We start from the raw sequence: 27,161 nt of genomic DNA, 5'->3' as shown, positions 1-27,161 counted from the left end.
TACTGCTCAAAGGAGAGCCTGAGCTTCCATCCAGGGCTATAACCGTCGGCTTCATTCTTGAGTCCCTTCCAGAATTGCTTCCAGCCCAGGGCCCTGTTTTCTGGAGGTCACTTAGAAGATGCTTCCCAAAATCATTAGCAGGGCAGGAGGGATCCCATCCCACGAGACAAACTTGACCTGGGTGTTGTGTTCATTCAGATGTTCAAAGGTCCTTCATTTTCCCCTCTCAGCTGCAGCTCCTGCTTCTCTGCTTTTGGGAAACTCTAGAAAGATTCCCGAATTCGCTGCTTGGCCCTCCCTTCGTGCCAACTGTGCCAAGCAAGGCAGGAGCTGGCCCCTCCGGGGAGAGGGGGCGGTCTAGAAGTCAAATAAAATAATAATAAATAATAAATAAATGAGTAGCAAGGTTCGCCTGCCTGCCGGCCGACCTCTGGGTTGCCAACTTGGCAGAGAGGCTCTGGGCCTCCTCCATGTTGAAGGGGAGGACCTTGAATAGGCCACGTGGCAGTGGCAGGCTGCCCTGCCTAGTCCAGATCGGCTGTCCCCATGGAAACCAGCCGTTAGTTTTGATTTGAACAGCAGAGGAAGCGCCAAGCAGGACCGTTTCTGACTCATGGCGGCCACTCCTGCAGGAGCAATTATTCCTATGATTCATGGGCTGCTGGATCTTTCCAAGCATGGGTCACTGCCAAGTGGGAAGGGGAAGAGCCGAAATGGGCAAGGTGCCTACTTGGAGGGAGGAGGCAGGAAGGAGGCCTCCCCAAATGCTGGGGAAAGACCCCTCTCTGCCTGCTGGAGCTGCCTGCCTTTTTTTAAAAAAAATGGCTACTTTTAGCTGTGCTTTCCCAAGGGACCCACACTTTCCAAGTTGTCATTTGCTTGGGCACAAAGCAGGATCCTGTAAATTTCCGTGACTGCTGCCCAGGAGGATCCAGAGGGAGCTGAATGTGGGCAAAATCAGTTTCCAGCCCCACTTCGCCTGAAAACTGATTTCCCCCAACCCTGCTGGCTGTCCCTCCCCTTCACCTTTTAAGGACATACCTGGGATCAGGCAGGTACAAGTGCAGCCGTGGTGGGACCGAGGCAGCCTCCCTCACAACTGCCTGGGGCCCCTGTCCTGGCAGGCTGCCTTCTCCTGCGGCTGCAGCCTTGATGGGAAAGCCACCGCGGCTTTTATGTTGACGTCCTTGCCATCAAATGCCTACATTCGCCAAATAAGAGAGGGCCTTAATAACACCCCCCCAGAAAGAAGCACCCCATGGAAATGCCAGGTCAAGAGCTTTCCTGACGTATACAGGAAAAGAAGGGCCCAAACTCCGGGGACCAACCCCTATGATAGTAGTCTTTTTCAATGGAGTTCATTGAGAGTCTTCAACTCTCGGAATTGAATTCAATGGACCATTGAAAATCCATGGATTTCAACTCCCAGCTGGGGAATTCTGGCAATTGAAGTCCACCCATCTTTAAGTAACCACGTTTACGAAATGCTACCCTAGAGGGAACATAGTTAGGACCCCCAACCCAAAAGAAATGTGTGCAAGAAAACAGCTTAAAGGTGGTCACCAGCCTTTGAATTCAGACCCAGAGGCAGACCAGTGATCTGGGCAGCTTCAGACTCCATGATGTGTCGAAATGAAATGAGCAGCTTCTCTCCATGTGCTGAAACCGAAGTGTAACATGTAGCCTGCCCCCAAAGCGTTCAGCAGGAAGCTGGGACCATTGTGCAAATGGGTCAGTGCCAGGGAAGGAGGCTCAGTCCCTGCTCAGGAGGTTCCTTTCCTCTAATCGACTCCTTTTGCCGTTTCCCTTGGATCCCAAACCACAAGGAGGAACAACCAGTTCTTCGCCAGGGTTACATCGCAACCAGAGAGAGGAGGAGGAGGAGGAGGAGGAGGAGGAGGAGGAGGAGGAGGAGGAGGAGGAGGAGGAGGGTCCCGTGCTCTGCCTTGCCAGCATGCTTGCTTTAGAGTGGAAACTTCTGTCGAGGGTGGCAATGTGTTTTTCTGCTATTTGGCCTTGGATGGCCTTGAATCGAGCCCACATATGTCTTTAATTCCTCAGTTCCAGAGCCTTCGTGGCAATTATCTCCCCAATCGCACAACAGCAGCATAGATCCAGCTTCGTGTGGCTCTTGAGCGCTTCTAAAAACAATCCCACTCTTTACATTCTTGTCTTCCTTATTGGTCGTCCTTTTTTCTGCATTGCTGCCCAGGAAGTTTTTCAGGCTTGGGAAAGGTCTCTGTTTGTTTGTGTCTGTGTGTACATGTGCAGGCACACACCGTCTTAAGCTACTCGGAATAAAGTCTCCCCAGGTGGCTTACAAAACACGTTAGAGCAGCTATTAAAAACAGACTAAAAGGAGCCGTTAAATTTAAGGAATGCATGAGCAAGACAAACCCCAGAGCCTTGGGTTTCATGCAGAAGCGCCTCTGGAACAACAGTTGTCTGTAGCAATTGTGCTGTTCTTTTCAGGGTTTCGGAGCAGCTGCCACCGACGTCCAGGACGCCTGCACGGTGCTGGCCATGGAGGTGGCCTCTTTGACGAGTGGCAAACGGAGGGGGAGTCCTGCTCCTTTCTCCTCATCTGAGTCCACTCTGGAGGGCTTAGCAAAAGTGCCTTTCCTGACTGGGTCCCACCATTGGGGTGAGATCTGGGTGCCCTTCATTTGGGGCAACAGGGATGGACCCCTGGAAACTGGGAGCCAAGGACAGCTGGCACCCCCACCATCCTGGGCAGTTTCTCCTGTTGGATCCATGGTACCGATAAAGGAGAATCTTTGTAGCTCAGAGTTGACCTGTGGGGTCCTTGGTGCTCTCTGAGCTTGGGGGATTCCTTGCAGACGTTTCATGACCCAACTAGGTAACACCATCAGTGTTAGAACGGAGTATTCAGAAAGGAAGAGAAGGAGCAGAAGAGAAAGAGGAGGAGGAGGAGGAGGAGGAGGAGGAGGAGGAGGACCGTGGGGTTCTTTGGTGCTCTCTGAGCTTGGGGGTTTCCTTGCAGATGTTTCATGACCCAACTAGGTAACGTCATCAGTGCTAGACCCATGCCTTTTCTGCTAATAGTGCTGAGGGTGAGCGGGTGGGCTGGGGAGCAATTCCCTTTGATGTCTGGGGCTTTCCTCCTCAGCCCCCTCTGGAGGTCTTGCTTTCCCGTCTCGGAAACGAGCCTCTCTGTTTCGCAAGCTGCCTTCCCTTCCCTGGGATGAAGGCAGAGAGCCGCCTGCCCTCCTCCTGCCCCTTCTCCAGCTGAGCTGCTTTCTGAATTATGCGGCTTAACCTGATTCTTGCGACCAGGCGCTTCCTCCTTGGCGCTGCCCAACTCCCGTCGTCTTAGTGAAGAGAGGTGGACCCTTTGCTTAGGTCTCTGTGGGCAGGTGAGGGGCTGAAGGGCAAACCCACCTCCCGGATGGGAAGCGGAGGAAGAACGCCTAGGAAGGGGTGCTTACCTGGCTTGCCCGTGTCTGGGTTCGCACGAGACACCTACCCCTGCTGGCTTTTGTCTGATCCAGTCGGCCACAGGAAGGGCTTCCGGCCCTTGGGCTCCCCTGAAGGGTTTCATCCCTGGAGACTCTTCCTCCTCCCAGCGGCTGTTTGGGCAGAAACCTCCTGGTGTCTGACAGAAAGAAGCTGCCTCCTCTGGACTCGGCTCAGCCGGTGTGAAAGCAGGGACGCCGTGTGCGTGTGTGTGCATACTGCGTGGCCGCTGTGCTACTGGGGGATTCTGGGAGTGGAAGGGGCCAAGGGTGACCAAGGCCCAAACTGCTCTATACTGACCATCCCAACAGCATTTGGGGCAGCAGGTTCTTCCTTGGGAGAGGGTCAGCGGGAGGCAGGCGGGGGTCCCTGTGGAAGCAGTGGGAATGCTGCTGCGTGGTGGGGAGGGGGAGTCAGGCCTCCTCCACAGACTTGGGATGAAGGAAGGGAGCAAGACGGAGACAGCGGGGGGGGGCTTGGGAAGCCCTGCAGGGGCCTGGACCAAGCGGAGAGACGAGGCTGCCTGCTGGCCTCCCAAGGAAGCTGAGCTTAGGCCGGGGAAGAGAATTCCAGCATGCACCCACACGGCCTTCCTCTCGTGCTGACAGAGGGACATGGGTTCGGATTCCGATTCAGAGGGCCCCCACCCAGCGAGTGTGCCTGCAGCTCCCCAAAGTCTGGGCCAGGTAAAGAAGTCCAGCTTGTTTGTGAGGCCTGGATCACCTCGTGTTTGGTGACCATCTGTGGCTGAAACAGGTTTTTCAAGCATTGCTAGACAAAATGCACCGAGCTGAGAATCTGATCAGGATCGCAAAGGAGCAGGCAAACGGCGTGTTTTTCTTGCTAAATGCTTGCAGGCCTTGTAAACACGCAACAATGCTGTGGGAGGAGAGCTGACCTTAGTCTATGTCGCCCACCCTGGGAACCTGATGGTGAGGCTTTGGCGAGGGGCTGCACTTCCACCTGCAAAAGCTCTGAGTTTCTTCCCCTTCCTCAACTGACCCGTCAGGGCCGAGAGTCCAGGCCGCCTTTCTTGGTGCAAGCAGGCAGCTTTCCTAACGGCAGCTGCTGCCCTCCCCTGCTGGCCAGCTCCGGTCTCCTGGGCTCCATTCAGGATGCGGAGGGGAGGCCGGACTGTCCACCTGAGCCTGTTGACCAAGGCTCTTGGGGTGGGCTGGGGTCACTTCTCCATCGCTGGTCTCTGATCAACAGGATGTGCGTCAAAAGAGAAAATTTCCCTCCTTGCCTGGAAGGAAGGGTGGGCACCATTCGGCAGGCTTATAGCACGGGGGGCTCGGGGGCAAAGAAATGGGTGGCCTGAGCCGATGCCAGGGACTTAGGCTCCCTTGCAGAGGCAGGATGAAATCCCCGATGCCCATCTTTGCCAGGGACGTCTGGAAATTGGGTAACTGCCACTTCTTGAACAAGTTGGCTTGCTCAACGATCTTGGAACAAGTCGGTTTCTGTTTGCATCAGAGGGATAGAATGCCAATGCTCTCTGTTGGGTACAGTCTCATTCACTGGAGCCCTGAAGGCATGAAATGTCTCCCTATATCGGAGAACAGCAGGTAGAAACAGGGGCGGAGTTAAGGGAGTCATCAACGCAGAGTCCTTACGTTCCCACAAATCAGGGCTGCCATTCAGGCGGTTCTATAACTGTTTGGGCGAACCGGTAGCGGTGACGGTGGGAGGCTCCGCCCACCCACCTGGACATCATCACGTCCTGTTTTTGACTGTCTGTGCATGCAGGGAAGGTCCTGCGTGTGCAAATGAAGAGAAGAGGGTGCCCACGCTCACATTCGGGAGCCGGTAGCGAAGGTAGGTTGATTTCACCCCTGCCACAAAAGACTCAGTTCAACCCTCTGGAATTCCATTGGCTCTTCTCTTGGCACCAGTTTAGCCCTGAACCTTACTTGATAAGATTCTTGAGCAATAGATTTTCTGAATTGCAACTTAACCTATTAGTCCTGGCACTTATTAGTGGTAAAAGGATATCTCTCCTCTGTGTATTTGCTGGCCTGTGGAAGCCAACGGCCTTTCTACTGGACGGACTGACCAAGGCAACTTTAGCTGCATCCCATAACTGGCAGCTTGGCCCTTGTCTGATATAAGCCCCCGTCCAGAAACCTGGCATTTGACTTCCACAATTTGCTTTATTTTATTACCCCTCCATGGAAGAAAAACTGAATGAAATGACAATAACAACAACAATAGGGGGAGGGGGAGGGAAGAAGGAAGAAGAGGAGGAGGAAGAAGAAAAAATTAAATATGTGAGTCTGAAATTAGGAGGACTACCCCATCCCAAAGGTGCTTCTACCTTCTTGTTCCCCCTCTTTTTATGAGAAAAAGGCATCCTGGTTGAGGATGTTGTCACCTCTTCCCTGCAACCGGGTCAGTTTAGAGCTGCAGCCCACCTGTCAGCACAAGCGGTTGCTCCCCTCTGCGCATTCAGGGGGCTGCATTGTCTGCAGGGAGCAACTGGTGCTTTGCAGTCCTCCTGCCTGTCCTTCGCTGGAGGCTGAGATGGAAGGAAACATGAAACTAAGCCTGGCTTTGTCCCCGTTTGGTTCTTCAGTCGGGGCCGTTCTGGGCGCTTCCTGCAGGCATCGTGTTAAATGGTGGGGGGGGGAGGGAAGAGGGCCGCCTGTTCTTCCTGGACTTTTGCTCCCAAGGTTTAGGGGCGGCTGTTGTGGGTCTCCAGGATCCGTCTCGGATGGTCCCCTGGAAACGAGGACACTTGACACCTGCCATTTTGCTGCCTTTGCACAGAGAGGTGTGGAGCCATTAATCTGATCAACAACCAGATTTTGGTTGAATGAAGCACTCTTTTAAATTAGAGTCTTAATAGGCAAAATAAGGTCTAAAATGGAAATCCGGGGGGGGGGGGGCGGTGGAGTCGTCATGTGTAAAAAAATTACATGCTCTCACACCCTTCCAAGTACGGTTGCATGCATCTTCTGTACTAAGTGGGAAAAAAGCACATGGATTTTATAGCTGAGGTGGCTAAAAATAATTTAAAACGGGGTCATTTTTTTCCCATGGAAATAATCCAAAACCAGCAGCGGTTTTTTTTTTCTAGAGCAGAGTTTCTCAGCCATGGCTGCTTGAAGATGGATGGATTTCAACTCCCAGAATTCCCCAAACTCAGAGACCCCCAAGGACCACCCAGCTCCTGAGCTGTTCCTTCCCTGTGGCTTCAACCTCTGGCTGTTCCTTGTGCTGGTTTGGCTCCTAGGCCAAGTCCTTGCGGCTGGAGCCTTTTTCAAAGTCCATCCCTAATCCTAAGGTTTGCCTGAACCCATCAGGGACTCTTTATCCTCCAAGCCAGGCTAGGAGGGGCTTCGTAAATCTGAGCTAACAAAAAGTTGCTCTTTGTTTCCATGCCTAGCCACTATAACTGACAGGATTCTAGGTCGCCTTGATATTTGACAGACTAACAAGAGTTTTGGAAGGGACTTTGGAGGTCATCTAGTCCAATCCTCTGCTCAAGCAGCAGACCTTATATACCATTCCAGACAAGTAGCATTCCAGTCTCTTCTTAAAAGATCCACAAATTCCACTAGTTACCATATTTTTCAGAGTATAAGACACACCTTCCCCCCCCCCAAAAAAGAGGGAGGAAAATCTGGGTGCATCTTATACACTGAATACAACATTTTTGGCCTCCTGAAACCCCGCCCCCTTCACAAAAATGGATGTGCAGAGGCTTTGGAAGCCTACAAAGTGCTCCTGGGGGCTGGGGAGGGCAGAAACAAGTGAAAAACGGGCTGTTTTTTACTTGTTCCCCCCCCCTGCCCCCAGGAACCCTTTGCAGGCCTCTCAAACTCTCTGCATGCCCTGTTTTTCACAAAAAATGACACGTGCAGAGAGTTTGGGAGATCTGCAGAGTGCAAAAACTTTTTTAAAAATATTACCTCTTCAAAATCTTGGTTCGTCTTACCGGTGCATCTTATACTCCAAAAAATATGGTAACTAGTTCCACTTGTTAATTGTCCTCTTAGGAAATTTCTCCTTAGTTTAGATTGCTTCTCTCCTTGATTAGTTTCCTTCTGTTGTTGTTTTTTTGTCTTCTGGTGCTTTAGAAAGTAGGTTGACTCCCCCTTTTCTTCGGGGCAGCCCCACAAATACTGGAATACTGCTATGGTGTCTTCCCTAATCCTTCTCTTTATTATACTACACTTACCCAGTTCCTACAAGTATGGTTTAGCCTCCAGACCCTGAATTAACTCTGTTGCTCTCTGCACTCTCTCTAGAGTTGGAACATCTGCATCCTGGTCTGTGCAGAGGTGGCTGGGTTCTTTTAAAACCTTGTGAGATGCTAGAAGGTGAAGGATGTGTGCGCTTTGCAGAGGCTGTGCAAAGCCCACGAAAGAGGCGTGTTGGCCTCTAAGTGTTAAACCGCCATCTCGGAGCCCCGTTGTGGCTTCAGGGCTGCTCCCGGGCAGGCAGGCAACCTTGCGCCAGCCCCAGCATGCGCAGACAGCCAGGCGTAGCTTTTGAAGGAGCCGAGGGTTTTGGCAGCAGACGGCAGCTGCCTTGGCCACGTGGAGGGAGCTGCCGGCTGGTGCCAGGACCTGGGGAGAGTTTTCCCAAGTACTTTTTGCACCTTCTAATAATTAACCTCTTGCTCTTTCAAGTTGGGGAGAAGAATGGAGAGATTCTGTTTGTTTGCAGTGCTGAATAAATGGTAGTTTATTAGGTGGAGCACTTGGGCGTGACTGTTTACCGTGCAAACAGTTTTTTTTAAAGAAATAATCTGAAGGTTTAATCCTTCTGCTTGAGGTGCATGGATGGGAACCCAAAATATTTAAATAGACTATTCCTCAAAATCAGGGTTCCCGAATCCTGGCAACTGTAAGGACTACAACTCCCAGAATTCCCCACCTGCCCTGAAGCCTTAAAGTTGCCGTGCTTGGGAAACACCGTTCTAAGTAAACACCGACTGATGATGTAAAGGAACAGAGCCTCTCCATGTTTTTCTTCAGTGCCTGAAAGGACAGATAAATGTTGAACGTTGGCAATGAATTCACTCATTCCCCTTCAATGGATTTGCCTGGCAAGGAAGCAGCTGCCTGTTTGCTGGATCTGGTTTGGTTCTTAAGCCCTTGCAAGCAACAGGCTCCGAAACAAATTGGCGGGGGGAGAAAGGAGCCCCCCCAGTGGACCTCCCGGGCACCCTTTCTGGCTTGGAGGGCCAACCGAAGCCTTGTGAAGGCTCAAGCCAGAGCAGCAGCTGCCGGCCTCCCACACCCACCCAACCGGATCTGTTTCTCCCTCCCCTTCGGCAGAGGGTGGCCCTTGACGTCAGCCATGGCTGGGAAGAAAACCCTGCTTTGTTTGCCATCTTCGGCAGGAGCTCTGCCCTGAATTCTTGCGTGGTGGCATGATGCCTGCCACGCTCTGGCCCCTTTCCCACCCACCCAGAGGGGTTGCATCACACGGCAGGGACAGAAAGCTGGATGGGGGTCTCCCTGGGAAGTGGCGGGGGGGGCAAGGAGAACGTGACCATTCTCTTTTGGGAGAGAGCTGGGCTGTTCTTGGAAAACAAGGCATCGGAATCGCCTGGTGGGTCTTGGGCCTCCTCTGAGCTTTAGAAGCTGGCACGGGGTCAGTCCACGCCCAGCTTCCTTGCCAGGATTGGGGGCTGAGTCAGTGGACAAAAACTGTTTGGAGGGGAACACTCCCTGAAATTGCCTCCAACTTAGAAAACAGACAATCGGACAAATCCTTCCTCCTTTTGTTTTCCCTTACCAAGGGACCCGCATGGCTCCTTTAAGCCTGGATTCATAACCTTTTCAGAAAAGCAGTAGAAGAGGGGAGGAAGGGATCTTGGAGGTCTTCTAGTCCAACCCCCTGTTCACGCAGGAGACCCTGTGCTCTTCCAGCCAAATGGCTATCCAATCTCTTCAAGCCTTCGCGTTAGGCAACTCAGGTTTTCTACCCTGAACTTTTAGGAAAGATGCCCAGAGTTTTCCAAGAGGAGTCAGGCAGCCCTATGGATTTTCTTAATATAAATAAAAATGCCTCCTCCCCCTTTTTAGCTAAATTCCCGTGACAGTTTTTTAAAAACTTTTTTTTGCATCAAGGCAGATGTTTTTATTCTTCTGGCTACGATTTTGCTTGCTTTTTATTTTTATTTCTTCAGGTCTAATAGTTACAGTATCCCCCCAAGATACATTATTCGGCATCTTTTCTTAGTGATGTTGCTATTTCCCCAGATTAAAATAAAAAAGGACTTCCTGGATTGGATTGCACTCTTGGGGGGAGCAGATCCTGGGCGACTCTCAGGCTTCCCTGATCCTGGGGATCTGGAATTCAAAGGTAGACTGCTTTAGAGGAGGAAGGCTCTGTTTTGATGCCCTGAGCCTGCCTGTTGCTCGTTTAGAGGTGCCAGTTTGGAAACGGGGTCTATGAAACCGTTTTTCCATGTTGCCTTTAAAACCTGCAGCTGCACCTTCTGATAACCTCCCATCAGACATTTGGGCCCTTTCAGCATTCCTGTTTCTGTACAGCTGGCAGTCTTGGCAGTGCATCCTCCCCCCCTTCTCCTCCACCCCCCCTTCAGTGGGCCCACTTCACCTTCTACCCCATTGGTGGATTTTTTTTTCTTTTTCTTCCTCCCCCCTTTCTTTCCTCCCCCTTCCTCTTCCTCATCCTCCGTGAAAGACCAGCTGTTTCTGTCAAACAAAAAATTCTCCTGGGTTTTGTCAGTGAGCTGAAATCCAGCGAGGAAAGTTGGTGTGTGTGTGTTGTGAGTAGTATTCTGTTCACACAATCCTTCTGGGCTTCTGTCTCCAGAACAGGCTTCAGCTGCGAAGGGAGTCAGTTGCAAAGCTTCTCCCAAGTGGCAGGCAGCAGCTGCTGCTTCCTCCTCCCTGAGGAACGCCCGGGGCCTGGGCCTTTCCCAACACCGGGGACTGAGGTCCTTCCAGGTGGAGGGGCTGCAGGTTCGCCTGCCTGCCTACCTGCCTGCACCGCAGACCAGGGTTGCAGGCGAGGCAGACTGTGCCATGGGTCTCCTGCGTGGATCTTTTTGTGGCCAGAGACCCTCCTAAGGCCACTCCAAGGCCCCCTTGGAATGTGGGGCAAGGATGCTGGGGCCTTAGAGAGGATCGAATGCTTTAGTTAGGAGGAAGATGACCTCAGTGCCGGAGAAGGTGGAATTGGGGAAAGGAACGCCACTTGCGTGGTTGATGAATTAGTCACAGTACCAGCTTGCCCTCCTCTCCTCTGCTTTCCTACGTTGTTGGGACTTGCTAAAGCCGTGTTGTTAAAGGGCCTGTCCTGTCCACCTGCTCAATCACAGAGAGAAAAGGAGGGAAAAGGCCCATTTGGGGAACGAGGGAGCCACTTGCTCCCCGAGAGGATAGGGAAATAATTTTTTTATTAACTTTATGTGCTGCCCATCTCCCTATCAAGCAGCTCTGGGTGGCTAGTCCCAATGTCATAAATACTGTGGCAATATAAAACAATGTGATTCTGAAAACCACAAAACTGCTTCTCACTTATTTTGGCCGTGGCATGCGGGGGAATTCACTGGACAAAGAAATCATTATTACGGTTAGCAGTGAAAGGAAACCCAGCCACCAAGGAACACGGGGGCTGGACACCCTCTCGGCCAGAGCCGAGAAGGACTAGAGGGAGCAGCAGTGCCAGGTCAGAAGAGGGGGAGAGTCCTGGCCCAGAGAATCGCCCAGAGGCCACATTGTCATCCCCAAAACAATGTTAAAAACCTTAGAACACTCGGCATTAAAAATCACAACTAAGTATTTTACCCAAAAGAAGCCCTTTGCTGCATCCCCTTCCAGCCCTCTGAAGTGGCCATGCCCCAGTCGGCTGGAGGGGCACTTTGCCAAGGGAGCCACTGTGTGCCCCGCTTGTTGTGGCTTCTGAGCACTGAGGTTTGAACCCCAGTCCCCAGGTCTGTGCAGGGCTGGGTCTGCCACTGCAGCCTCCACCTGCCTTCCAGCAAGACCCCCCCCCCTTAGCTTTCTGCCTTCTCTTGGCTGCTTCGGCCCTGCAGCGCTTCCCGTCAGCTGGAGCAGCGGCTGGCTCTCTCTCCCTGCTCACGCCACCCCCCTCTCGTGCCCTTTGGTGGGGGCCCTGCCCCTTCCCAAGAGAAGTTGTGGAGGGACGTTGTTCGGTTTCCTGGGCTCTCGTGGAGGTGGGGGTGGGTACAGGCAGAGCCCCTAGGTGGATGCCAGGCCTTTCCTCAGCCCAGAGGAATGCCAGTTGTGAGCTGCCTGCCAGGTACCTTTCCCAGGTGAGCAGCTTCAGGATTGCCCCCTTAGTGGTGTGGGGCACCTGCAGCCACCCACAGGTGCGAAGGCTTCTCTTCCTAGGAGCCACCAGTGAAAAAAAGGGTGTGTTTTTGCCTAACTATGACCTGAAAGGGGATCTAATTCTCACAGAGGTCTTAAAACTAGACAAGGAGAACCGAAAAGGGTCAAAAACTTCTGAACTCCTTCTTATTGGAGGAAATGCCCAGAGCCTGGGCTTTGAGCGCATCGGGAGACGGTGATGGGGAGGGAAAGTCAGGCGGGAGGCAGCTTATACGTTGTAGTTTCTGTTCCTCCTTAATGCAATATTGAATATCTTGTTTCCTGCATCTGGTCAGCTGGAAACTTAGTCACATACAAATGCATTTATGCCTAGAGAGTTTAGCTGCTGCTGCTGGGAAAGTGTGGGGCCTGTATCGGCAGTCCTCTACTTACGACCACCTGTTTAGCGATTGTTCAGAGTTATGGCAGTCCTGAAAAAAGGTAATTGCAGCCAGTTCTGGCACTCCCTGCAGCCACCGGCGGTCCTGTGATTGTGATCCAGACCCTCGGCAATTGGCTCGCACTTATGACGGTTGCCGTATCCCGCAGTCCTCTGATTGCCACTTGTGACCCCCCCCCCCCCAGGCAGCTTCTGACAATCCATGGGGAAGTTGTTAGGAAAGGTCATAAGTCACAGTCAAGTGATGTCTTAATGGCTGTGGGTAATTTGCTCAACGACCTTTGCATAAAACTGTGTGTAATCACGCACTGTCTCCCTTAACAACTGCACTGCTTAACAATGCATTTCCAGTCCCTGTTGTGGTAACATAGGATGAATGGTTGCAATTAACCAGTGGAACAGCTTCCCACCAGAAAGTGTGGCTGCTCCACCACTGGAGGTTTTTAAGAAGAGACTAGACAAGCCACTTGGTATAGGAGGTTCTCCTGCTTGAGGAGGGGGCTGGACTAGAAGACCTCTAAAGTCCCTTCCAGCTCATTCTAGGGGTGAAATGCTACCGGATCAGTTCACTGGAACTGGTAGCAACAAATGCTTCCAATTCCCCCAAACAGTAGTAAAAAATGCCTTAAAAAGGAAAAAAAAAGGTTCTGATTATCAGCTGTTTGACATTTAGCTGTGCTGGAGAATGTTACTCCCCCCCCTTCTTTTTTTTTTGCTTTTTTAAAGCATTTTTACTGCTTATTAGTCCTAACCGTGACTCCGCGAGGTTCCTGCTTGTTGCCGGAGCCCTTTTGTGTGAAGTCCAGCTGCTTCTGCATTGTGTGAGAGTCACTTGTGTGGCTTTTGTGTTGCTTGTGTGCGAAGTGTGAAAGTTGGCTTTTGAGCTCACCCGTCACATGGCCATGACCACCAAGCCACACCCACAGACCTGGTAGGGAAAAGGTCTCGATTCCACCACTGGCTCATTCTGCATTCCAACCAAGAGAAGGATGGAGGGTGGCCTGGGAGCAGGCCTCCCATATTTGAGGGGCTCTCGTTGAGAAGAAGGGATGGGGCACCTGAGGGCAGAGCAGGAAGCAACGGGTGGAAGGAAGACGCCAGAGAGAGACTAAGGAGGACTTTCCTGACAGTCAGGAGCAGCTTCCTTCCAGAAGTGGTGGGGGCTCCATCATGGGAGGCCTTTTATGAACAGACTGGATAGCCATTTGACTGGAATTGTAAGGGTTCCTGTCTTAAGGAAGGGGTTGGGCTAGAAGACCTCTAAGTTCCCTTCCAACACGGTTATACTGTTATTCTGTAAATTGGGGACGACCTGTAACCTGAAAGGGAAACCAAACCAGTCGTGGCAAAGTTGCCTTTGAGTTGGAAGCGGAGAAGGCGACAGGAGGAGGAGGAGGAGGAGGAGGCCTGCTCAAATTGCCACTGGCTGGTGGCTCCAACAAGGTTAATGGAGACCAGATGTTACTATTAATATTCAATAAATGCACAATTCTTCCTGTTCCATCCATTTCACAGGCTTTAGAAAATTTGTTACTAGGTTTATTCAGGCTCATTTACGGAATAACTGCTGGGCACTGTGTGTGTGTGTGTGTGTGTGTAAGTGCAAAGACCAGCTTGCATTTTGCAACTCTGAAGTCTGACGGGGGCCCTTGGGCTGTGCAGTGCTTGATGATTCCTTCCCGCAGCTCTCTTGGGCAGCCCTTGTTTCTGTGGGAGGATCCGGGTGGGGGGGGGCCCTCAGCGCCCACAAAACTCTGCTCTGGCATTCCGGGAAAACTCTCCCTGGAAAGAGAAGCCTGGCATTTTGCTCCGACTTGCAAGGGTGGCGGCGGCAATGGGCATGTTTTCCCCACGTTTCCTCCTGGCTTTTGGGAGCGGAGCAGATGAGTCATAGGATGACAGGCAGTGGAGCTCCCTTTCTCCCCCAGAGAACTGGTCGTTTCTGCTGCCTGTCCAGTTTTTGTCCCCACAATACCGAAAAGATGCTGAAAGCTTATGGAAAGCGTGCAGAGAAGAGCCACGGAGATGATTGAGGGGACTATGGAGGCTAAAACACAGGAGGAACGGTTGCAGGAACTGGGCCTGGCTAGTTTAATGGAGAGAAGGACTTGGGGTGACACGAGAGCTGTATTCCAGTATTTGAGGGGCTGCCCCAGAGAGGAGGAAGGGGGTCAAGCTATTCTCCAAAGCCCCCGAAGGCCAGACGATGGAAACCAAGGAGAGAAGGAACCTGGAATTAAGGAGAAACTTCCTGACAGAACAATTGATCAGCGGAAAGGTTCAGAGGTTCTGGGGGCTCCCTCACTCTGGAGGCTTTCAAGGATTGATTGGACAGCTATTTGTCTGGAATGGGCAGGGGGTTGGGCTAGATGACCTCCAAGGTCCCTTCCAACTCTGATACTCTGTTGTTCCCTTTGGTGGCTCTTTTCTTTCGTAATCTGGGTGTTGTGGGAAGAGGGCTTTCTTTCCATTCTGGTTCTGGGCCAGCTTTGCAAACTCGGCAGCAAAGGAAGTTCCCAAACCCAAAATAGAAAGTCCCTTTTTCCCAACTTCTTTGAAAAGCCTCGTGACATAAAAAACGAATGACTCTGAGATTCCACTTCCTTGGGCGGGGGGGGGGGGAATCCCGATTGTGGCCGAGGGGGGGCTGTAGTGTTGTTTTTGAGAAACAGCCCAAAGGTCTCCTTGGCAACCTCTTTGTTGGCATCTCGAGGTCCCCGTCTCCGTTTCTGGCAAAGAAGCTCTGTCTGAGGAGGAATGGTCATGAGGACTAGAAGTGCCGCTTTGCTTTTGCGACCCAGAGCCGAAGATGTGGGCAGAATGACTGCACAGTCCTCCCTTGCAAAATAGATACGCTCAAAGGAGAAGGTTGAGGCTGCGTGTTATCATCTTCTTCGGCTGCCTTAAAAAGAGTCCGGAGTCCATGCTTTTTCTTCCTTTTCCCCCTTTTATCCTCCGGTTTCTCCTCCCCTGATTTCTCACTGTCTTCATCTGGATTTGCATTGCGTGGAAGGATAAAAAGGAGGAATAGATACACCTTCAAGGATGCCCGGTGTCCTTTTGGCCCTTCGCTGCCCCTGCCAGCATCTTTTCCTTGCAGTTGCTGCTTGTGAGAAGTGGGAGGAAACTCAGCACACAAGGAATGGCTGTGCGTGTGTGTTTGTGTGTTGCTTTCAGATTTGTCATCCTAGTAATTTGTTGTGGTGAGTGTAATTTGTAACCCTGAGTTTCACATTCAGCTGCATCTTACGAGGCCAACATAAAATCAGAAACACCCGGGCGCTCTCACACCACCCGTTTCAACGACTGGGCCCGCCCACTTAAGCCGCGCCCTTAACGTTTCCACCTCTTGGATGGAAGAGACTGGCACAGCCTCCATCCTCGCCTCGCCAGCAGCTGCAGCTCAGCTGCTTTTGGCCACCGATCGGCTCCCAGGACCACAAATCCGTGCATTGAACGGACCCACCAGCTCCCCCTCCCCAAGTGGCCGAGTGCCATCCCTCTTCCTTCCTGGGCAGTCTGTGCTGCTGAAACCCCCCTTGGCCCACCCCTCTGGGCTGCTTGGCCTCGGCTCAGCTGGCATCAACGTAGGGGCTGCCTGTCTCTGGCCCTCCTGCTGCAGACTTTGCCCAAAACCAAGTCCAAACCGAAGCCCTTCAGTCAAACTCTGTGGAGCCAAAGAGGGGGGGGGGGGGAAAGAAACCTGCTCGCGTCCGCAGGGCAGTTGCTGAGGGTCGAAAGAGGCAAAGCGGTTTCTGAAAAGCAGAGGCTGGTTGCACGTGGCCAACTATAGATAGTCCTCAACTTATGACCACGACTGAGCCCAGAATTTCTGTTGCTAAGTGAGACAGTGGTTTTGCCCCATTTGATGACCTGTTCTGCAGTGGCTGTTAAGTGAATCCTTGCCGTTGTCACATTAGTCACACGGTTGTTAAGTGAATCCGGCTTCCCCCTTTGACTTTGCTTGTCAGAAGGTTGCAAAAGGGGATCACGCGACCCCCGGACACTGCGACCGCCACAAACGTGAGACAGCTGCCAAGCGTCTGAACCCCCACCCTGCCACCCAGGGGATGCTGCAGGGGCCACACGGGGGGAAAACTGCGTCCCCTTTTTTCAGTGCTGTTGCGACTTTGAAGAGCCCCCCAATGGAATGGCTGCGAGTGGAGGAGCCCCCCGTGTTCCTTCCCTCCACTCAGCCCCCCCCCCCCCGAGTTCTGAAGCTTTGAAGCGGCTGCTTTGGGGGGAGCTTCTTCTCCTCTGCTCCATGGAGGGAAGGGAGGCAGCCGAGGAGTGGAAACTTGGATCAGAGCTGGCTTTTTCCTCCCCTTGCCTATATTTATTCTCTCTCCTTCCTAAATTAAAGCCAAATGAAAGTTTCTTAAACAACGAGGCCCCGTTTCCCCTGCTTTGCCTCCGTTGCTGGCACCCCCCCCCCCGGCCTTTGGGCTTGGATGGAAAGCGTAGGAGGGGCTATTTAGGAGCCCCACCCACTTCCCTGCTGCCTTCACTGGATGCCACCCACGGAGCCCCCCCCCCCCCCCCAGCCATTGGTCCCAAAGCCTGGCAACCGGATGGCCTCCGCCCGGCGGAGAAAGCGGCCTTTGGTGCTGCCGCAATGTGGACATTCCCCTCCCTTGTGCTCCGCAAAACGTGGCCAGTGTCCTTCTCGCAAGCAGAGCCACGCAACAAACTCCCCTCCGGCTTCAAGGGTTTTCCGTGGGTGACCTTACCAAGCGCTGACCCCCCCCCCCCTCCTCCGGCATCCGGGGCTGAGCTTGGCATTCTGGAGCAGGGCGCTCCAACCTTGGCGCCTCTCAGACTTGTGGACTTCAACTCCCAGAGTTCCTCAGCCAGCAAAGCAGTTCTGGGAGATGAAGTCCAAGGTTGGAAACGCCTGTTCTGGAGGGCTGCACCCCCTGGCCTTCATGTATGGCTGGGTTTCTATCCTGCTTGGCTTTTCACATCTCCGGGCATTTGATGCGATACGACGCTGAGTAACTTTCATGCCACTCTAAATACACGGAGGGTCCGCCTGAAAAACGCCCGACAGGATAAGACTCCGGTGTTCCTTGGCAAAGCCTAAGATGTGCCGACTTTAACTTCAGTGAAACATCTGGGGGTTTCCTTAGGGGAAAGCTTGCTGACATGTGTGAATGGAGTCGTTCTCTTTATCTCTGGGCCTGGGTTTAAATTGGGTTCATGTTCTCATGCTCCCAAGTCTTCTTCCCGTGGGGATCTTGTGGGCCGGTGCCGAAGTCCATCTTGTCTTCCGGCGGGGCTGATGGGAAGGCTCTTTCCTCCTGACCCATCGCTGCTTCTTTCCCTTTAAGGAACGCCAAGAAGGAAGGAGACCTGCTCGCTGCCCAGGGGCGCCTGAAGGATGTGGAGGCCCTGCTCAACTCCAAGGAGGCTGCGCTCACCACCGCCTTGGGGGAGAATCGCAACCTGGAGGCTGAAGTCCGTGACCTCAGAGGCCAGCTGGCCAAGGTAGAGCAGGCACACCTGTGAAAGAACCCCAAGGGTCCCTGCGCTTGAGATGGGAGGGGGCCTGTTCCTCCTTCTGGGCCTCCCTCCCGCGTCCATCTTTGGACGACCGGTCCCAAAATGTGCCAGGAGGAAGGAGTTTGTAGGCTCAGGTAGACTATGCCTGTAAATGCCTCTTGTGCGGGAGGGGAAGGGTCCTTCTGCTAGCAGACCCCCAGCCTTCCAGGTCCTTCCTAGGCTGGCCGACCTTCTTAGGCTTCCAGGACTGAAGGCAGGCTGGTGGTCTTTGAGTTTCTCCCCCCTCCCGGACAATGGGTCGCTGGGCTCCTGTCATGCGTTTTATTTGGCCATGCTTTTATCTTTCGGTGACTTTTGTGATTGTGGGTTTAATGTGTGCCGGAAGGAGGCCAAAACAGCAGCACCATATAGAAGAATATTTCTCCAGCTTGGCAGCTGACTGGGGAATTCTGGGAGTTGAAGTCCACCCATCATTCCGCTGCCAAGGTTGAGAGTTTCCTTGGTCTGTGAGGACCAACAGAGCTGTTGACTGTGCTCAGCGGTGGCCCTTCAAAGGTAGACTGCTCCTGCCCACAGAGGTGCCACCGACTGTCCTGAATTTAGCTCCTTCGTCTTTGAAGTTACGTTGCTCAGACACTCCCAGGCTCAAGTGACCCCAAGCTCCGTCACTAAGGGGGAGAAAGCCCCTCCTTCCCTCTGCTTTCCCCACTTTATGTCCGTCCTGCACCCTCTCTGGGCTGCAGTCTAGAGTAGTCTGGATTTTATGAACAGCTTCACTTCCCCCCCCCTCTCCCTCCAAAACTGGCTGGGGAGGCTGGAAAAGCTCATGTCTGCAGGAACCAGATGAGGCCAGCAGGGGGCGACAGAGCCCACCATTTGCCAAGGCAGAGAGGAGGAATGGACAGATGACTCTTCCATTCACTGACCTTTCAGAGGATCTGGCTGTGTGGACTCTTGCTCCCATCATCCCCAGCCAGGGATCTGCCTCCCTGCCCAGGGGCATTTTCCACTTGTTTGTTTGTTTCTATAGTTTATTTATTTATATCCTGCCTTTCTTATTTTTATAAAAAACTCAAATTGGCCATGATACCAAATTAGTCCTCCTTCCTGTTTTTCCCAGCACAACAACCCTGTGAGGTGGGCTGGGCTGAGAGAGAAGGAGTGGCCCCAAAGTCACACGGTCGGCTTTCACATCCAAGGCGGGACTAGAACTCCCAGTCTCCTGGGGATTGGACCAAAGTCACCCAGGGGCTTCTGTGCCTAAGGCGGGACTAGAACTCCCAGTCTCCTGGGGATTGGACCAAAGTCACCCAGGGGCTTCTGTGCCTAAGGCGGGACTAGAACTCCCAGTCTCCTGGGGATTGGACCAAAGTCACCCAGGGGCTTCTGTGCGTAAGGCGGGACTAGAACTCCCAGTCTCCTGGGGATTGGACCAAAGTCACCCAGGGGCTTCTGTGCGTAAGGCGGGACTAGAACTCCCAGTCTCCTGGGGATTGGGCCAAAGTCACCCAGGGGCTTCTGTGCCTAAGGCGGGACTAGAACTCCCAGTCTCCTGGGGATTGGGCCAAAGTCACCCAGGGGCTTCTGTGCGTAAGGCGGGACTAGAACTCCCAGTCTCCTGGGGATTGGGCCAAAGTCACCCAGGGGCTTCTGTGCCTAAGGCGGGACTAGAACTCCCAGTCTCCTGGGGATTGGGCCAAAGTCACCCAGGGGCTTCTGTGCGTAAGGCAGGACTAGAACTCCCAGTCTCCTGGGGATTGGACCAAAGTCACCCAGGGGCTTCTGTGCGTAAGGCGGGACTAGAACTCCCAGTCTCCTGGGGATTGGGCCAAAGTGACCCAGGGGCTTCTGTGCCTAAGGCGGGACTAGAACTCCCAGTCTCCTGGGGATTGGGCCAAAGTCACCCAGGGGCTTCTGTGCCTAAGGCGGGACTAGAACTCCCAGTCTCCTGGGGATTGGGCCAAAGTCACCCAGGGGCTTCTGTGCCTAAGGCGGGACTAGAACTCCCAGTCTCCTGGGGATTGGGCCAAAGTCACCCAGGGGCTTCTGTGCGTAAGGCAGGACTAGAACTCCCAGTCTCCTGGGGATTGGACCAAAGTCACCCAGGGGCTTCTGTGCGTAAGGCGGGACTAGAACTCCCAGTCTCCTGGGGATTGGGCCAAAGTGACCCAGGGGCTTCTGTGCCTAAGGCGGGACTAGAACTCCCAGTCTCCTGGGGATTGGGCCAAAGTCACCCAGGGGCTTCTGTGCGTAAGGCGGGACTAGAACTCCCAGTCTCCTGGGGATTGGGCCAAAGTCACCCAGGGGCTTCTGTGCCTAAGGCGGGACTAGAACTCCCAGTCTCCTGGGGATTGGGCCAAAGTCACCCAGGGGCTTCTGTGCGTAAGGCGGGACTAGAACTCCCAGTCTCCTGGGGATTGGGCCAAAGTCACCCAGGGGCTTCTGTGCCTAAGGCGGGACTAGAACTCCCAGTCTCCTGGGGATTGGGCCAAAGTCACCCAGGGGCTTCTGTGCGTAAGGCAGGACTAGAACTCCCAGTCTCCTGGGGATTGGACCAAAGTCACCCAGGGGCTTCTGTGCCTAAGGCGGGACTAGAACTCCCAGTCTCCTGGGGATTGGGCCAAAGTCACCCAGGGGCTTCTGTGCGTAAGGCGGGACTAGAACTCCCAGTCTCCTGGGGATTGGGCCAAAGTCACCCAGGGGCTTCTGTGCCTAAGGCGGGACTAGAACTCCCAGTCTCCTGGGGATTGGGCCAAAGTCACCCAGGGGCTTCTGTGCGTAAGGCAGGACTAGAACTCCCAGTCTCCTGGGGATTGGACCAAAGTCACCCAGGGGCTTCTGTGCGTAAGGCGGGACTAGAACTCCCAGTCTCCTGGGGATTGGGCCAAAGTGACCCAGGGGCTTCTGTGCCTAAGGCGGGACTAGAACTCCCAGTCTCCTGGGGATTGGGCCAAAGTCACCCAGGGGCTTCTGTGCGTAAGGCGGGACTAGAACTCCCAGTCTCCTGGGGATTGGGCCAAAGTCACCCAGGGGCTTCTGTGCCTAAGGCGGGACTAGAACTCCCAGTCTCCTGGGGATTGGGCCAAAGTCACCCAGGGGCTTCTGTGCGTAAGGCGGGACTAGAACTCCCAGTCTCCTGGGGATTGGGCCAAAGTCACCCAGGGGCTTCTGTGCCTAAGGCGGGACTAGAACTCCCAGTCTCCTGGGGATTGGGCCAAAGTCACCCAGGGGCTTCTGTGCGTAAGGCAGGACTAGAACTCCCAGTCTCCTGGGGATTGGACCAAAGTCACCCAGGGGCTTCTGTGCCTAAGGCGGGACTAGAACTCCCAGTCTCCTGGGGATTGGGCCAAAGTGACCCAGGGGCTTCTGTGCCTAAGGCGGGACTAGAACTCCCAGTCTCCTGCTAGTCTGGTGCCTCCTGGCTTTCCTGCTGCTTCAGACTCCCTGGCGTTTTTCTCTCCCTCTAAGACAGCGGTTCTCAAATAGTGGGGCGCGCCCCCCTGGGGGGGCGTGAGGCTCCATAAAGGGGGGCGCGAAGGCTCCCTTTCCATCTGGGTGCAACGGCAGCGGCGTGGGCGAGGCATAATATATCCCGCCTGGAAGTGGCAGCACTTCGGACTGTGGATTTTCATTGGAGCCGCGGGCTGGAGCTGTGCAAGAAGCCTGCTCGGGCGGGGGTGGGAGGGAGGGAAGCATGGCTGTCCCAGGCTTCCCTCCCCCCCCCCCCCCCAGCCCAAGCAGACTTTTTGCACAGCTCCAGCCCGCGGCTCTGATGAGTCTCTGAGCAGTCCCCAGCGCTGCCACTTCAAGCCGGGATATATTCTGCCATGCCCTCGGCGGCGTCTTTATGCAGGTAGCTCGCCTCCCCGCCAGCAGCTCACCCGCAAGCATTCCGTCTGGAAGCGGAAGCGCAACAGCCGCTGTTGGGGAAGGGACAAAGGGGCGGCGGTCGCCCGATCTTGCCACCGCCACCCCTTCGCCCCTGGTAACGGCGACTGTTGTGCTGCTGCTTCCAGCTGGGATGCTGGAGGAGCTGCTGGCAGGGAGGGAGGGAAGAAAGGGAGGAGGGAGTAAGGATAGACAAGCAAGAGGGAAAGAGGAAAGAAGGCAAGCAGGCAGGAAGGAGGCAGAAGGAAGGAGGGAAGAATGGAACTGGAAGGGAGGCAGGGAAGGAGGGAGGGAGAAAGGAAGGATAGGAGGATAGGGAAAGAGGAAAGAAGGCAGGCAGGCAGGGGGAAAGAGGAAGGAGGGAACTGGAAGGGAGGCAGGAAGGAAGGGAAGGAGGAAGGGAGGGTGGAAGGAAGGATAGACAAGCAAGAGGGAAAGAGGAAAGAAAGCATGTGACTACGGTGGGAGACGAGGAAAGACCGGTGTGCTATGTTATGCAGAGGTGTACTTATAACAATTTTATAGACAAATTATACTATTTACAGTCGCGCGGGGGGGGGCGAAATGTTTTCTTCTTCCTAGGGGGGGCATGACAGAAAATAATTGAGAAGCACTGCTCTAAGAGGACGGAAGGCCTTGAGGGAGAGAAGCTAAATCGGGACGGATGGCTTGTGAATCCCAGCTCTTGACTAGGGGGGAGGTACCTGAAGAGGCTACGCAGGCTCTCCCTTCCGGGCGTGACGGGGGTCCCTCCTTTGTCCCCCTGCAGGTGGAGGCAGCCTTGGCCGACGTCAAGAAGCAGCTTCAGGATGAAATGCTGCGCCGGGTGGATGCGGAGAACAGGCTGCAGACCCTGAAGGAGGAGCTGGACTTCCAGAAAAACATCTACAGCGAGGTGAGTCCCAGGATCCAGAAGCGTCCCTTAGAGGTCATCTAGCCCAACCCTCCCCTGTCTAGGGCAGGAATCCTACTCCACCTCGGCTTGAAAGGGGACCCTGCTGCTTCATGGCTCTCGTAGCCAGGAATTCCCCCTTACTTTGAGTTGGGGTCTCCCTCCGTAAAAGACCCACCCATTCTAAAATAAAGTTTATTATTAAGTTTCATTATAAAATAAGAACAGAGAAAAAGCAAAAGTTAGAAAACGAAGAGACGGAGATGGGGAGGAAAAAGCGGAGGCTTCAAACTTTTTCAATACAGGTAGTCCTTGAGTTACAGCAGTTCATTTAGTGGCCGTTCAAAGTTACAACGGCACTGAAAAACGTGATGTGTGACTGTCCTTCCCTTGCATGACGGTGGCATTCACCCCACGGCCTTTCCTGATCCCCTTTTGCGACCTGCTGACAATCAAAGCCAAAGCCGGACTCACTTAACAACCTATGTTGTTAACAACTGAAGCAATTCACTTAGCAACTGTGGGGAGAAAGCTCATAAAATGGGGCAAAATTCACTTAACAAATCTTTCACTTAGCAACAGAAATGTTGGGCTGAATTGTGGCCGTAAGTTGAGGACTACCTGTACAGTGGCAAAGAATCCCCCCTGCTTTACATTCCCCAATATGTCGAGCCATTTCAGTAACAATCCCTAATCGTTCGAACCAAGCGACAGAGAGTCCATCTCCATGGGCTGGGAGACTTGAACTCGCCACCCTGCCTTGGGCCAGGCAGTCAGCCCAGGTCCTGCAGCCTTTCCTCCCCACATCTGGGAACGGCCCCACGGAGGAGCTGGGGCTGCTGGATCCTGGGGGCTGCAGGATGGGGCTGCGGTTGGGGGGGGGGTTGTGCCTCCCTGCCAGTCCTGGGATGCCCTGCTCACCCTCTCCCCCCGGCAGGAGCTCCGTGAGAGCAAACGCCGCCACGAGACGCGCCTGGTGGAGATCGACAACGGGCGCCAGCGGGAGTTCGAGAACAAGCTGGCCGATGCGCTGCAGGACCTCCGTGGCCAGCACGAGGACCAGGTCAACCTCTACAAGCAGGAGCTGGAGAAGACCTATGCGGCCAAGGTAGCACACCTGGGGTCGGACTCCCGCTCCCATCCTCCCCAAGCCGGCCCCCTTCGGCTGCCCGCTCCCCTTCAGAGGCTCCGGAGTCCAGCGAAGGCCCCCTGTCCTCCCTCCCACCCTCCCTCCCTGCAGCCTTGAGAGGACGGGGGGCCTGGGGGGCGGCCTGGCCAAGCTCTTAGCCTGGGGGGGGGGGTCCCCACTCCTGCCCTGCAGAGCAGCCTGAGCAGCCTTGAGGACTGGCCCCTTTGCAATCAGGCAACCTCGGCTGCCTCTTTCTGACTTTTGCAGATGGAAAACGCCAAGCAGTCGGCCGAGAGGAACAGCAGCCTGGCCGGGGCGGCTCACGAGGAGCTTCAGCAGACACGGATTCGCATCGACAGCATGTCCGCCCAGCTCAGCCAGCTGCAGAAGCAGGTAGGGGCCTCGCGCAGGAGGGGGGGCGGGGGGGGGCTGCTCCCACGGCCGCTCGGTCTCCAGCCCCTTCGGCTCCATCCACAGGAAGGCCCGTCCACGTGCTTCACCTCCCTTTGTGGCACCCGGTTCTGGGCCCCCCTTTGAAGGTTTGGGGGTGCTGGTGGTCCTCAACTTACAACCTTTTGTTAGTGACCGTTCAATGTTATGGTGGCCCTGAAAAAAAAGTGGCTTAAGAGCAGTCCTCACACTTACGACTGTCACGGTGTCCGTACAGTCACATGATCAAAATGGGGGCCCTTGGCAACCGGAATGGATTTACGACGGTTGCAGCTTCCTGGTATCACCTGATCACCATTTGGGACCTTCCTGGCCGGCTTCCAACAAGCAGAGTCAATGGGGAAAGCCCAATTCACTTAATGACTTCATGATTCACTTAATGACCGTGGCGATTTGCAGTAGGGCCCTATGTGGAGGACTGCCTCTGGGGAGCAACGTCCCGTCGGCCACCTTACAGGCCCCCCTCCCTCTGGGAGGCCTCCCCTCTTCCCTCCCTGGGAGAGGACATCACAGCCTTGCAAGCTAGCAAGCGGGGGGGGCTTCCCCCTGAGCCCCCCTGCAATCTTTGGGGTCAAGGACGGGGTGTATCTCTGGGGCAGCCCTGCCGCAGGAGGAGACCCTGCGTGCCCTCCACCCTTTTGGGTTGGGATGCAAAGGGATTGGGGATCTGGGGAAGGGGTCTGCCCCCCCACCTCTGTCCAAGCCCCCACCCCTCTCTTGCCTTTGTCCCCCCCCAGTTGGCAGCCAAGGAGGCGAAGCTGCGGGACCTGGAGGACTCCCTGGCCCGGGAGCGGGATACCAGCCGTCGCATCCTGGCGGAAAAGGAGCGGGAGATGGCCGAGATGAGAGCCCGCATGCAGCGGCAGCTGGACGAGTACCAGGAGCTGCTGGACATCAAGCTGGCCCTGGACATGGAGATCAACGCCTACCGCAAACTCCTGGAGGGCGAGGAGGAGAGGTGGGGGCCTGGGCACCCTTTGCAAGCTAGGCAGACCACCTTGGCCTGGGGGGGGGGGGGGCTTCACTAAGCTGTGCAGGGCCCCCCACCACAGGCAGCCTGGGATCTTCTGCTGGGAAAAGGTCGCCCCCCCCCCCTCATTGAGGTTCCAGGAGAGGGAAAGCCTTCAGGTCCAGATCTGGGGTTTGCCCGGCTGCCCCTCCTTTGGGGGGAGCGTTTTGGGGCCCTTCTGGGACGGGTGGGGCAGAGACCCTTTGGGCAGCAAGGTCCGCTTGTCCTGAGCGCTTCTTCCCCTGGCACCGAGGGTGGGCACTGCATCCCTCCTGCCTGCTGTGGGGAGCGCAGGGGCATCCCTGGGGAAGCATCCTCTGCCTCAGCCCCCGGCCTCTCTTTCTCCCCACAGGTTGCGCCTCTCCCCCAGCCCCTCCTCCCAGAAGAGCGGCTCGCGCACCCGTGTCTCTTCGTCCGCACAAGGCTCCAGCAAGAAAAGGAAGCTGGAGGACGGCGAGAGCCGCACCAGCTTCTCCCAGCATGCCCGGACCAGCGGCCGCGTGGCTGTGGAGGAGGTGGACCTGGAGGGCAAGTTTGTCCGGCTGAGGAACAAGTCCAGCGAGGTGGGTGCTGGTGCCCGGAGGTCCAGAGGCCCTGGGCAAGGAGGGCTGAGGAAGCCATTTGCTTCCGGGGTGGGCTTAGGGGGGGCCCCAGTTGACCTTTGGAGCTGCAAGAGGCAGCCGTGTCTTTGTAGGGTGGACCCCCCCCAAGAGCCCCTTGGGCAGCCTCTGCCTCTTTTGCCCCCTAAGTGTCGGATGGGATGGAAAAGGGAAGCGAAGCAGCAGCTGGGCTAGGAACAGCTAATTCTAATCTAGTTTGAAGATGGTGCTTATTTGTTTAAATGTGTTGCCCACCCAAGATAGATAGATGGAAGGAAGCCCAATTTAGGGTTTAATAGCAGAGAATCTCTGCCGCTCAAGAGTTGAACTGTGAGTTGAATGTGAGCTTAGTTGTTTTCTTGCAGACGTTTCATGACTCAAGTAGGTAACATCATCAGTGCTGGAAGGAAGGGGGGTTTGGTCTCTGTTTATGAACAGCAGCCTGCCCTGCCAGTGATGCTGGGGAGGGTGTGTGTGTGTGTCTCCTTGGCGGTTCCTTGAGTGAAGTATTGTTTTCTGCTTCTTTGGGGTCAATCCCTGCTTATCTGGGTGTTGCCTGCCAGAGGGGACGTCTTTGGTCTGATGATGGTCACCTAGGTGGGTCATGGAACATCTGCAAGAAAACCGCCAAGCTCAGAGAGCACCAAGGACCCCGCAAATCGGGTTTTGTTGTGGCTTCATGGCTACTTTTTAGAGCTGTGCACCCCCCCAGGGCAGCCACCTAGAACAGTGATGGTGAACCAATGGCACGCGTGCCACCGCAGGTGGCACGCAGAGCCATTTGTCAGGGCACACGAGGCGTTGTCCTGTCAGCTGGCCAGCGTGCATGCGCGCACTGGCCAGCTGAGTTCACCTTTTTAAAAGCCATTTTTCGCCCTCCCCAGGCTCCAGAGGCTTTATAGGAGCCTGGGGAAGGCGAAAAGAGCCTCCCCCGTCCTCCCAGAGGGCCTTCAGAGCGCTTAAAACGACCCTCCGAGCGCTCCGAAGGCTTCAGGGATTGTCCGGACGGTCCCTGAAGCCTTCGGAATGTTTAAAATGACCCTCCGAGCAAACCGGAAGTACCGGTTTGCTCGGAGGGTCATTTTAAGCGTTCCGAAGGCTTCAGGGAAGCCTCCGGATGGTCCCTGAAGTCTCTGGAGGGCCTCCGGGGGGGCGGGGGAGGCTCTTTTCGCCCTCCCCAGGCTCCTATAAAGCCTCTGGAGCCTGGGGAGGGAGAAAAGGCATGTAAAAATGGGGGTGTCGCGCGTTGTGTGCGCATGCCCACTGGGGGGGTGTCGCGCATTGCATTATGAGTGCGGCACGCCCGCACACAACCCCCCTGCGCTCCCCCCACTTGTGGCACGCGAGCCAAAAAATGTTCGCCATCGCTGACCTAGAAGCTGGGAAAGGAGGGGGCTTCCCTCTGAGCCCATGGAGAGTTTCCTTGAGTTTGCAACGGTCACCTGGGATGGTTGGATTTTGACTGTAGCCGACGTAGCTGGCAGATTCCCGGCT

The 27,161-nt window shown here is 54.7% G+C and overlaps 1 protein-coding gene across 1 annotated transcript in view; it reads left to right on the top strand.

The window, feature by feature from the left end:
- Positions 1-27,161, top strand: part of LMNA (lamin A/C) — a 41,141-nt gene that overhangs the window by 5,752 nt on the left and 8,228 nt on the right. The window contains exons 2-7 of the mRNA XM_081968046.1: positions 17,529-17,685; positions 22,358-22,483; positions 23,418-23,588; positions 23,877-24,002; positions 24,797-25,017; positions 25,421-25,631. Coding sequence (XP_081824172.1) covers positions 17,529-17,685; positions 22,358-22,483; positions 23,418-23,588; positions 23,877-24,002; positions 24,797-25,017; positions 25,421-25,631 — 1,012 coding nt within the window. The remainder of the gene's footprint in view (positions 1-17,528; positions 17,686-22,357; positions 22,484-23,417; positions 23,589-23,876; positions 24,003-24,796; positions 25,018-25,420; positions 25,632-27,161) is intronic.

This window comes from Natrix helvetica (genome assembly GCF_964273705.1).
Source record: "Natrix helvetica genome assembly, chromosome: 16".
Lineage (NCBI taxonomy): Eukaryota > Metazoa > Chordata > Lepidosauria > Squamata > Natricidae > Natrix > Natrix helvetica.
Note: the sequence above shows the minus strand (reverse complement) of the source record. Positions and strands in the feature narration are given on the sequence as shown.